The sequence below is a fragment of the Phycodurus eques genome, chromosome 2 (genome assembly GCF_024500275.1).
Source record: "Phycodurus eques isolate BA_2022a chromosome 2, UOR_Pequ_1.1, whole genome shotgun sequence".
NCBI lineage: Eukaryota > Metazoa > Chordata > Actinopteri > Syngnathiformes > Syngnathidae > Phycodurus > Phycodurus eques.
The window spans coordinates 23,112,445-23,124,909 of NC_084526.1; the positions used below are offsets into that span (position 1 = coordinate 23,112,445).

A 12,465-nucleotide genomic window follows, 5' to 3' on the forward strand; every position below is an offset into this window, starting at 1 on the left:
GTTGTTAAAAAAAAAAAAAGAAAGAAAAGAAAAAAAGACAGGTTCAGTTTTGGGGGTATTAACCTACAAGATTTTCCCTCTCTGGTTTAGGTCTCCCCCTCGGAGTAACGCCACGCTGGAAGCCTCGTCGCTATGGAAGGCCCTGCTGAGTGACCTTTCGTGCCAGTAACCTTTTGTTGACTGTCTGAGGAGCCATCCATCTGCTTGACGAGAGTTTCTGTTGTCAAACAAACAAACAAACAAACAAAGAACAACAGTGTCGAGGATGTGGAGGAGGTTCGAGGAGATGCCGAAGGATGTGCGCATGTCCTTGCTGCTGGTGTGGATTACTTTGCTTCCCTGCATGTCAATGATCCCCCTCGGAGCCGCTGATACTGCAGCCGGTCCCGACGAAGGACAGCGACTGCTGAGCCGAGCCAAGAGAGGATGGGTTTGGAACCAAATGTTTGTGCTGGAGGAATTTTCTGGACCCGACCCAATCCTGGTTGGCAGGGTGAGTGGCGGCCTTTGTCGTCGTTTATATTAAGCTCGCTTATCGTGCGAGAACATTAATTCGGACGTTTGAATGCTCTCCCTCCCTTCGTCTCCCGGTGGACGCAGGGAGAATTTCTGGTTGTCATGGGGAAGCAAAGATATGGAAAGCTCTTAAATGTTTCTTGGTGATGATTAAACTCTCCATCATGTCCTTCACACAAGGCTACCAAAAAACATTGCTAAGGATTATTTATGTTTCCAGCAAGTGAGTAAAGCAAGCTCAGCAACTATACTGTCCCGTTCCTTTTACATTGCTCACGTCCGTTTCTGTTCACAATAAGTGACTAAAATGTAGCTAAAGATCGCGTACATGCCCTCTCCCAAGATTTCCCAACAAGTGAGTAAAATATTCATTTCTTTTAAATTCTGAAGTAAGGTTTGTTTATGTTCCCGAAAAGCTAATAAAACATAGCTAATGTTGTGAAAAACGTTGGTTTACGTTCACAAAGAGTGAGTAAAATCTAACTCAGGTTAGTTCACATTCCTGAAAAGCAAGTAGAGCCTAACCAAGTTAGGCGGACATTCCCGACGAGTGACTAAATAGAGCTACGGCTGGTTTATGTTAACGGGAAGCACATAAAACACAGCTAATGTTGGTTTATGTTCCCAAAAAGCAAGTTAAATGTAGCTATGGTTGGTTTATGTGAATAACTCAGCTCAACTAAACCAATTTTATTTACTGAGAATTTTAAAAACAACCACAGCTGCACACAAAGAGCTGTACATTGTGTAAAACAGTTAAACATAGGACAATTAACACAATAAATGAATAGCAATGTTAAAAACAATAAAAACATTTAAACACTGAAACTGTCTCCTGCTGTGTTGAAAGCCAAAGAAAAAAAATGGGGTATAAGATGAGTTTTAAAAATGTTCTCAACAAGTTGGTGAAACGTAGCTGTGGTTAGTTTACGTTCCCAATAAGCGTTTAAAAAATTGGTTTACCAACGTACATTAACTGGTGGTTTATGTCTCCAATAGGTGAGTAAAAGGATGGGTTCTGTCACTGGAAACTTAGCAAAGAAAGCATTCCTAAGCTCGTTTTACTGTACATTCCACACAAGTGAGGAAAAATGTACCTAAGGTTGGTTTATGTTTCAAAATGTGAGTAAAACTTTATTATTGTTCCCAAAAGTAAATACAATTTTGCTTCATGCTTCCGAAATAGCGAATAAAAAATAGCTACAGTGGGTTACGTTGCAGCTAACAAAATGTGAACAAAATGTTGGTTTATGTTACTAAAAAGCGTGTAAAGCATAGTTAAGGTTGACAAGGGAGTCAAATCTTGCTTTATGTACCCAAAAAGCAAATCAAATGGAGATAAGGATTTTTTTCTTTTAGGTTCCCAAAAAGTGATTTGCCGTACGTTGTTGCAATTTAGTATAATTTGATGAGAAGGTATTTTCACCTGACATATTATATTGGGTAAAACGTCCCCGTTTCTGTCAGCGTTCCAGGGTGATCATTGTTTTCCACCACGGCGCACGCAGAACCACGGGCTAATCCTGCAGATCAGACCACCTGTTCTCTGGTCCGCCTGGAGGTGTCAGGCTGGCCAAAGCAGCTTGTTCGCAGCTCTTTCTGGGCCTCACCTGCGGGGGGAGTCGGCCCGGCTGGCACATAACGTTCCACTTGGCCCGTGTTGTTCATCATAACTGGTGGCCTCCATTTTCTTCTTCATTATATTGTGTTTCAACCTGCGCTTTCGCCCTTCGGCCTCGCTTACGTTTTGTGTTGCTTTTCCACAGCGTTGTCATATGGTCGCATCAATTAAACATTGGCCACCATGCGGGACTTGCACCTGTGTGGTTATGTGTGTGTGTATTTGTGTTACCCTTTAAATACGGTGCAAACACAAAAACGCTGTTAAGTGCCGCATTAATTTTTTAGGGCCAGTCAATTAGGAAGCCTCTGACGGCTTTGACAATGGCTGCTCCTCACAAGGATGGAACTTACAAACAAACAAATGAAAACCAAGGAGGTTTTAAGTGTGCCAGATTGTCTTGACTGTATTAGTTTACCATTGCTATGATGAACATCAAGTGAAGTCATTGTGCGTTTTTACAAGAACGAGGCAGCAGATGGGATTTAAACGGCCTTTAAGAGTTCCAAGGCATTGTAAAATGACATCTTCAACACACTGATTACACAGTACCTTCATGCCTGCGACACACCACCTAAATACGGACTGCACACCACTTGCTGGCTGACTACATGCTCACCGCATACTGATTACAGGCCAGCAACTGACTTCAGGTGACTTACTTACTGACTACGCCATCTACACAATAACTACATGCAAGCTACCTACTGTCGACACACTTGCTAGACATCACTTACATATAGACTACATGCAGACAAAACACCACTTACTGGGTGACTACACTCTGAGTAGACGTCATATACAGTACCTACTGACTAGTGCTACGAGCGTGTGCTAATTCGAGTTCAGTCGCGAGTGGGTCAAAAAAACAAAAACAAAAACACAAACGCTGAGTCAGAATTTAAGGATTCGAAAAAAGTGAATCAAAGAATAACACGATCTGCCCCGCCGTACTTAATTCCTTTGTTTTATGGCTGCCATTTCGATTTACTGCGCAGTTGTACAGTAGCTTCCAAGTCCTGCAGTTTATCATGAATCACGGATGCACAAACAGTAGCCATCGCCCCCGAGACGATAACATCCATGGAACGAGATGTCCGATGGCTGTGCCCGAAGAGCAGCATGGATGTTCATGACTGCAATTGCTGGAGAATTAATGGGAGAAAGTTGTGCAAGATTACTCATCACATCATGCCAGATAGATGCTAGCAGCTAACTAGCGGCTAATGTTCTCAGCCAGCGTGGATTTTCGCATTTTACGGCACTGAGACCAGCCAAAACAGACGATAACGGTGAGGGATCCTGTTTAAAGTGTTTTGGCAACCTCTTTTGCCAAAATGTGTCAGCGTACCCTCTTTCTGGTGTTGACCCAAAATCTGCGACCCCCCAAAAAGCTGCCAGGACGTAATCAGGTGAAGATAGATAGTTTTCATCCATCCATCCATTTTCTGAGCCGCTTCTCCTCACTAGGGTCGCGGGCGTGCTGGAGCCTATCCCAGCTGTCATCGGGCAGGAGGCGGGCTACACCCTGAACTGGTTGCCAGCCAATCGCAGGGCACAGACAAACAAACAACCATTCACACTCACATCCACACCTACGGGCAATTTAGAGTTGTCAATTAACCTACCATGCAGGTTTTTGGGATGTGGGAAGAAACCGGAGTGCCCGGAGAAAACCCACACAGGCACGGGGAGAACATGCAAACTGCACACAGGCGTGGCCGGGGATTGAACCCCGGACCTCAGAACTGTGAGGTAGGTCTCCTCTCTAACCAGTCGTCCACCGTGCCAGATCTTTTTCAAAAATTAGATTTTACTTCTTTGACAATGATGTTTTTATTTCAAAATAGTACAAGGAGACACAATTTGATTGTGATTCGCTAGTCATTCGTTACTGTCAGTGTGAATAGCGATTGGGGATTTAGACAGCGAGTTCGAGCTCAACTACTGACTATGCACGACCTGCTGACGAAATGCTACCTACACCCTGACTGCATGTCACTTACTGACTGATTATATGCCATCTACACACTGACTATACACTACCTACTGTACATACTGACTAGATGACACCTACACTAACCCAAGTGGCTGACTAGACTCCACGTCCTACATACTGACAGCACACTACCAACTGGCTGACTGCATGTCACCTACATGCTGAGTATACTCCACCTACACGCTGACTGGACTAAGATTTTGCAGTGTACTGTATGTAGGTGGACACAGTGAAGAGCTTGATAAGTGCGCTCTACTAATGTTTGTTGGCTGCAGCGTGAAATTCTCTGCAGACTGTGAAGAGGGGGTGTAAAAAAAAAAAGAAAAAGTACACTTGCATTGGTAGTCATGGCGGCTGTTTTAAAGTCTCCAGGCTTCGGCATTAAACATTCAACAGGACCCGACAAGAACTGGGGCATGTAAGTCGACCGAAAAAGACTTTTTATATGTATGTTTTTGCAAGGTGATAATGATGATGATTAAGAGCAAGGTGAAGTGCTTATCACGACTAAGTTCAGTATTAAAAGCTGAGCCGGACGCCACCATTTTATCTCACACTTCCTCCTTCAGTGACGCTCACGCTCAATTAAGACACAAATAGAATAGCACACAGTGGAGGGCAGAACTCCACCAACTTTTAATCAGGGTGAAAAAAAGCACTGAATCACAGAACAGCAGTATGTGCTATGACAAGAACGAGGACGGAGACAGCAACAAGTGGCCGACATAGTGTAGCCCCACACAAACACAACATAACACAATATAGTATAACAAACTCATTAACATAAGTCATTATGTGTGGTAAACAGAGGGCGGCATAAGACAACCATTTTAGATAGTGGGGTGGTGGGAAGATAGTAATACAAACACATGAAATATATACATATATATATGATGACAATCACAAACGCTATTAGATGTCTGATTGGATGATCGCCACAGCGCAGACAACGAGTTTTCAGTTTACATCTCAGCGTTATTAACATTCAATGATCGTCACGCAGCATGTGTAGAAGCACAGCATATATCCTTTTGTTCGTCCATACTAAGACTGTTCGCAAACTGAAAATAATACGGAACTAGAGGTAACTTACAACTTTTCTTCTTTTCCTTTCGGCTTGTCCGTTTAGGGGTCGCCACAGCACGTCATCCTTTTCCACGTAAGCCTATCTCCTGCATCCTCCTCTCAAACACCAACTGCCCTCATGTCTTTCCTCATGACAGCCATCAACCTTCTCCTTGGTCTTCATCTCGCTCTCTTGCCTGGCAGCTCCATCCTCATCATCCTTCTACCAATATTCTCACTATTTCTCCTCTGGATGTGTCCAAACCATCAAAGTCTGCTCTCTCTAACTTTGTCTCCAAAACATCGAACCTCGGCTGTCCCTCTGATGAGCTCATTCCTAATTTTATCCAACCTGGTCACTCCTGGAGCGAACCTCAACATCTTCATTTCCGCCACCTCCAGCTCTGCTTCCTGTTGTCTCTTCAGTGCCACTGTCTCGAATCCGTACATCATGGCTGGCCTCACAACTGTCTTATAAACTTTGCCCTTAATCCTAGCAGAGACTCTTCTGTCCCATACCACACCTGACACCTTCCTCCACCCGTTCCTGATTGGACTTGTTTCTTCACTTCCTGACTACACTCACCATTGCTCTGGATGATTGACCCCAAGTATTCAAGTCCTCCACTTGTTCATAAACAGAGGAGTTCTTAACCCGAGGTTCTACTGTATACTGTATATGTACACATACATTCCTGTGTGGAGTTTGCACGCTCTCCTCGCGCTTGCATGGTTTTTCTCCGAGTGCTCTGGTTTCCTCCCACGTTCCCAAAAAACATGCATATCAAGGCCTTTTGACAGCATGCAACGACGACTGCGCCCCGGTGAAAGCTTGCCACTGTTTGGAAGTGCTTGCATAGAAGCTTTACCAGGAAGTAACAGGGAGGATTTTCCAGCTGTTAACACGCTAAAATCAATCCGCCACCCCCTCTCCTATTGGATGCGGTTTCTGACGTAATTGCAACACCGATCTCGAATAGAACAGAAAGTAGAAGACTGGGGTTCAATCCCTGGCCCCGCCCGTGTGTAGTTTGCATGTTCTCCCCGTTTCTGCGTGGGTTTTCTCCGGGCACTCCGGTTTCCTTCCACATCCCAAAAACATGCATGGTAGGTTAATTGACAACTCTAAATAGCCCGTAGGTGTGAATGTGAGTGCGAATGGTTGTTTGTTTGTAAGTGCCCTGCGATTGGCTGGCAACCAGTTCAGGGTGTACCCCGCCTCCTGCCCGATGATCGCTGGGATAGGCTCCAGCACGCCCGCGATTCTAGTGAGGAGAAGCGGCTCAGAAAAGGGATGGATGGATGGATAAATTAATTTATTCAATCTTGGAAAAAGGCTGTAACACAACAAAATGTGGGAAAAATGTAATTTATATATATATAGATATATATATATCTATATATATAGATATATATATATATATTTTCTACTTCCTGGTTCATGGAGGATGGCATTCAGACCATTTGCATGCCGGTGGGGTGACGGGACAGTTCTACAGGTCGTAGAACTCAAATGTCGATTGCATTTTTATCCATATTTGGACTGCAATGTAATCTTCTCAGCACACACACAGTACTCTTTCCCTGCTAGGCCTTTGACGAGGTAATAAAATGTGCTGCACTGGGCTGAGCTTTAATTCCACGTGCGTTCCCCCAGTCTGCTCTTGCGACATCATCATGGCGGCTGTGCGGGAGATTGGACGCCATCGATTTCTAGCAGCGTGTCATTCACAGCTTTCCCACCCAACACAGATCATTACCATAAATGTAAGGGGGATTCGTGTGTAGGTGTGTGTGAATGTGTATGTGTGTAGACGTTTAAATGAGTAAGAAGCTGAGCTTAGATGAGCGAGGCGTGACAGCCCTCAACTCCCCAACACCCCTGTCTCCTTTCCGATGTTCCTCTTCAGCTTGCTGTCGTCCTGACATTGTGATGCGGTGTGTGAGGCCGATCTGGAGTGGTACTTCTTTTTAGGGAAGCCAGACAAATAGACATTCAATAACGTGTGTGAGCGTATGTTTGTGTGTGTGTGTCAACTCTTATGCCTTTTCCAGGAATTACATTCTTCAGACCTCCGATTGGCTGTAATGGACTTATGGATAGGGTTTTTGTGCCAAAGTTGCGCTTTTTCCGAAAATGACTTTCTATGAGCTTCCGATTGGCCAGAATTGCCTTAAAGGAATATTTTAGAGCTGCAAAGACATCTTGATTTGTTCCCGTAGAGCCATATGGCTTAATTTTTTGAATAAAACGGGACTTGTAAAGTCTTTAAACATCTCTTAGCCAAACTTTTCCCCGCATTCCATCAAAGCTGCTTCCGTTATTCCTAAGTACGAATGCAGAAGCGTGTCGTTTGGCCATTAAAAGTCGACGCTCGGCTTGAAAAAAAAGACAAACAGCGAGCAAATCGCTGCGTTTGCAGCAAAGACAAATCCGATTTGTGTTCTCTTTGTAGCCGATTAATGGCGGCTGGCGCGCGAATATTTCACACAACTTTTTTTCCCCCCCCAAGTCTCCTTCAGCGCGCATTCAGAGCACCATCCCTTAGTGAGGGAGGATTGATAATGATTGTGTCTCAGTCCGCCGAATTGTGCAGCGCACATTGTTCAGGCCTTTCATCCGCAGCTGATAATCAAGCATTAGCATTCATCAATTCAGACTTGACGGCAATACGGCTTTGATTATTGATCCTGCAGAGATGTGTGCTAGCGTGATGTAGTGTTCTTTTGGAAAACAAGCAAGCTAGTAGACAGGGCTTCCCATGTGAAAGGAAAGAACAAGACACCAAAACAGTCAAACAAAAACAAGTAAACTCTAAATTATTTGTTTAAAGCAAAGAAAACAATGGGGTAAGAAAAAAAAATAATTAGAATGCAGAATGTCCCACACCAGACGAATCTCAATTCTTCAGCATTAACATTCAGTAGACTCGATATTGTTGACTGATAAGTCCAACAAAATCATCCGTTATTGTGTCCATCCATCTATCCATTTTCTATACCACTTATCCTCTTCAGGTTCATGGGTGAGCTGGAGCCTATCCCAACTGACTTCCAGTGAAAAACAGGCAACACCCTGGACTGGTCTAAACAATGGTGTAAGGAAATAAAAACAAACATCATTTCTTGTAATGATTATCCTCAAAATTCCTTATTGAAGGAAAAATTTAAAAGTAATGAAAGAAAAAAACAATTTCCTCTCATGAGCAAACTTTCAATTCCTTGTTTTAAAGAAAAAAGTTGTGAAAGAAAAAATGTATTTCCGTCTGTGTTACTGCTACATTCCTTGTTTACATAAAATATTGCGTAAGAACACAAGGATAGTTTCGAAAATTTACATTCCTTTTCTAAACAAAAGAAAAATAGTGTAAGAAAAAGTAAACATCTTTCTTGTTGCGAATAAACTCTCAATTCTTTATTTAAACAAAAGAAAATATCATCATAAAAAGTAAACAAACATAATTTCTTCAAATTTAAACAAAAGTAAAAACATTGTAAAAAAAAAACCCGAAAACATTGATAATTTCCTATACACAGTAAACTCTGAATTCCTTGTTTAAATGAAAGAAAACCAAAATAAAAGAAACAGGAAACAATCAATTTCTTCAGCGAAATAGCAGCTTTCTAAAAAACAGTCTCTGTTTTTGAATCCGTACTTTAGTCATCCTGCTATGCTACAGCCATTTCCTCATCTCTTGTTCCACTTTGTCTCCCATTGTCCAATCCGGCCTCGGTGATCAGGTGATAAGAGATCACAGCTCGGATTTATCGCTTCCCTTTCTGCGCTATTTATTCATATTTAACAGATGTTCCCTTTTCGAAGCGATCTTAATGACTTGCTGAGATAAAAGTCAACATTCGGAGGCTCTTTGTTGCTTATCTTCGCTGCGAGCGAACTTCACACACCCGGAAAACAAGATGTAGGACGCCAAGGCTATAAATACCGTGTCTGTAGACTTTTGGTAAAGCAGCATGTGGCTCACTGCCCGATGATATTCTCAAGGTACACTCTGTTCCCACTAATTGCGAACAATTGTATGTTTATCATCATAAGGCGGCTGTGTTTAGTCCCTTCTTTTCTCGTCCATAGCCATGCAAACATTCGACATTCAGACAGAATTTAAGTGTTTTCCAAATTTAAAGCCACACACCCCCCTTCACCCCTTCCTCATCTCCAATACTACAACCGTAGTCGATTTGAGCTCATTTTTTTGTCTCTGCCTGTGATTGATGGATGTATGAGTGGGAGTTAAGGAGACTATTAGTATTATCGCCAGTGATTGATAGTCATTATGACACAAATTAGCGTAGCCTTGGCCCGGGATGTAATGTACTCTGGATTATAGACGCAGGTTTCCCAGAAGCTCAACTCCATTTTTATTGCCTTTTGAATGCAGGCAGAAGAATCCCATCAGTGTTTGTCAGACTGCTATTTATTTTTTTGTTTTGGTGTTTTTTTTTCCTTTGGCTTTCTCACATCCACAACATTTCTATTTTGCACCCAGCTGTGTAATCTCTGTATTGGCTGCCTTTAGAGCTTCATTTCCACCTCTGGTGTGATTTAAAGGGAAATAACCTCCCCGATCCTCTGCCTTCTTCTTCCCTGAAGATGTGTGGCCTATTGCCCAAGCCGCCGAGGGCCATTATAACAGCAAAGTGTCATAAAACACCGGACCACCAAGCTAGGATTGAGCTGTTGGGACCAGATTAGTGTGAATGCAGTGTACAAGGTCTTCTGGCAAATACAGCAGCTCCTGTCACACCAAGGCTAAAACAGGTACTGCCATGAGATCACAAACATACTAATGTTAACAGTTACATGTACTTCAAAAAACATGTTCAAAGATAACCTTGAAATTAGCCACATGCTATTTCACCAGGTCAAAATAAAAAGACTGGTGAATTTCCATCACGTCCACTGTTCATTCAGAAGATTGGAGAAGGATGTATACAATAAGAAACATTCCTCCCCTGCAGACAGATTTACTTAGCAGCATGGAATTTGATAGCCATGTCTATCATAAGTAGACCCACAAATAAATCTGAAGAAACAATTTCCAAAAATACACAGGCAGGCTGCCACTTTGGTCTGAAGCGGTCAGACTCAAAAATGTGCTCGTTGCTTCTCGGCCTTTTGGCTCAGATCAAGTGCAGTATCAAAAAATGTGCTCGTTTTGAAAATTCCATTTCACTAAGCAACGTGACATTTAGGAGACAAACCCATCGTGAGAAGACCCACAAAAAAGTCTCAAAAACCATTGCAGTCTGCCATTTTGGTATGCAAGACTATTTTAGGGTTGTTTTAGTTATTAGGTCTGATGATTGATCTGACGGCTGATCTCGAAATGGTTTCATTTTGTCTTTGCTGTTCAAATAAATTGCTATTTCCCATACTCCAAAACTTGCATCTGCATTTTGCAGATTTGTCTTTCTGGAAAAAAGTTACTTTGTGTAGGGATTGTGGGAAAAATTTGATTGGCTGAGTAGACCCACAGAAAAGTCTCAAAAACCCGTGCCCAGAAACACAAAGAAAGTCTTCCATTGTTGTTTGAGGCAGCCATTTTAAGGTCATTAGCAATTTTTCGCATGTCCTTCTGGAACTGGTCCTTAAGATTCTGTTAAATTGCCACCCGATTTAAACCACAGACTTGACAGAAAGGTGGCGTTACATTGTGGAACATTTGAGTTTGTGTCACTGCGTGTAGGTGGAGCAGGGCAGCAAAGTTTTATTTCTCACCATAAAACCTTAAAGTCAAATAACTCCGCTCCACGAGGTCACAGCTTGTCAGCGTACATGGGTAGATGTGCATGAAGGTGCTGCCACCCATAGGATTGTTTTGGCCTCGGCATTGGTGTGCACTGCAGCAAGTGCCACTCTATATAATACACTATGAAAGCAGCCTCATTTAGGAAAAGCGATGCGCCAGGCAAGCGTGTGAGGTGAGCTGCTTTAATTCCTATAAATTAGTCAGAGCAAAGTTCAAGGCAGAGTGCCAGATGATTTAGCCGGCTAAGTGATCCACCCCCGCACAGCTCAGCAGTGTTGATGGTGGGCGGTAAGTTGGGGGGGGTGAGTTGTCAAACGACAAACACGGCAAAGAGAGCTAATCGCGAGGAAGCGCCCCAACGAGGGCGCGCAGGGCCGGGCCTTATGAATTAGCGAAGTCGCGGGATGTATTGCCTCCAACCCCCCAACCAACCCTGTGTGACAACCTGGATCTTGGATTTAATCACGCTGGGCCTCAGATGTGAGTAATAGAGGCAAACTTATTATTTTGCTTGGGGACTATTTTGCTTGTGGAGACTGTGGAATGGCTGCACTTTCCTGTTAAATTATTATTGCAGCAGACGCACACACAAGAGAGCTGGCGGCCATGACAGGGCCCCGCGATACGCCACTGCTGGAACATGATTTCCGCTCCCCGGTGGGAAAAAAACGGCCTGTAATTCACTGCAGCGATTCGGATACAGAGGTAGGAAGTAAGGAAGTACAAATACTTTGTTTTTATACTTAAGGAGGCTCCGGTGGTTGTACATAATGCTGCTTTTCAAGAAGACGCGTCACGGGTTTGATTCCTACTCAGCGCTCTAGTACCCAGCCACGGCCAGTCCGAAACCCGATAATAAAAAATGGAAAAAACAAACGAACAAAAAAATTAACTCTGACCCTGTAGTTAAGTAAATATTGCAGTTGTCAACACTTTTTGACAACAACAGTTACTTGTACTTTCTTCTCATTACTTTGTCAAAATAGGCTTCTTACTCTTTCTAACTTCTGTGGATGATGACGCGACGTAAAAAAAAGTCATAACTAGAGAGAGATAAAGTCAACCACAGCTGATCTTTCCAATAATTAAGTGATTGATTGACTGATTGAGAGCTTTGGAACTTATAAACATACAAACATAAGAAAAAGAGACAACAGCCACATGGAGGAACGTGAACCAGGGAGCATTAACCGTGATGACGTTACAGATTTGGCATTGCAAGATACTTCCCATCCATGACCTTATTTGTTTTCATGTCGTTGGCTACAAGAATGATTCTTGGTGAAAGTGTTATCCTGTGCCAGCCTAAACAACAACAAAGCTTCCGGCATTAACAAAATACAGCTGAAAATAGATATATATGTATGGTGCATTTTTTTGTTGTCATCATGAGCGAATTCAGCATTTCTTGTTATGTTGTTTCCTTTTTCTTAACACGTTGTCAGTTAGTTCAACCCCGATTATCCTGTTAGAATTTAGCTTGCAGCAAAGCTGTC

The 12,465-nt window shown here is 42.9% G+C and overlaps 1 protein-coding gene across 2 annotated transcripts in view; it reads left to right on the forward strand.

Annotated features, from left to right (window-relative positions):
* Nucleotides 1–265: 265 nt before the first annotated feature.
* The window catches only part of cdh8 (cadherin 8), a 186,734-nt gene continuing 174,534 nt past the window's right edge, over nucleotides 266–12,465 (forward strand). The window contains exon 1 of one of the 2 annotated variants that reach the window (XM_061669995.1): nucleotides 266–493. In XM_061669995.1, coding sequence (XP_061525979.1) covers nucleotides 266–493 — 228 coding nt within the window. Of the gene's footprint in view, nucleotides 494–11,359; nucleotides 11,450–12,465 lie in introns of those variants that run through there. The other variant, XM_061669996.1, reaches the window with a different exon arrangement.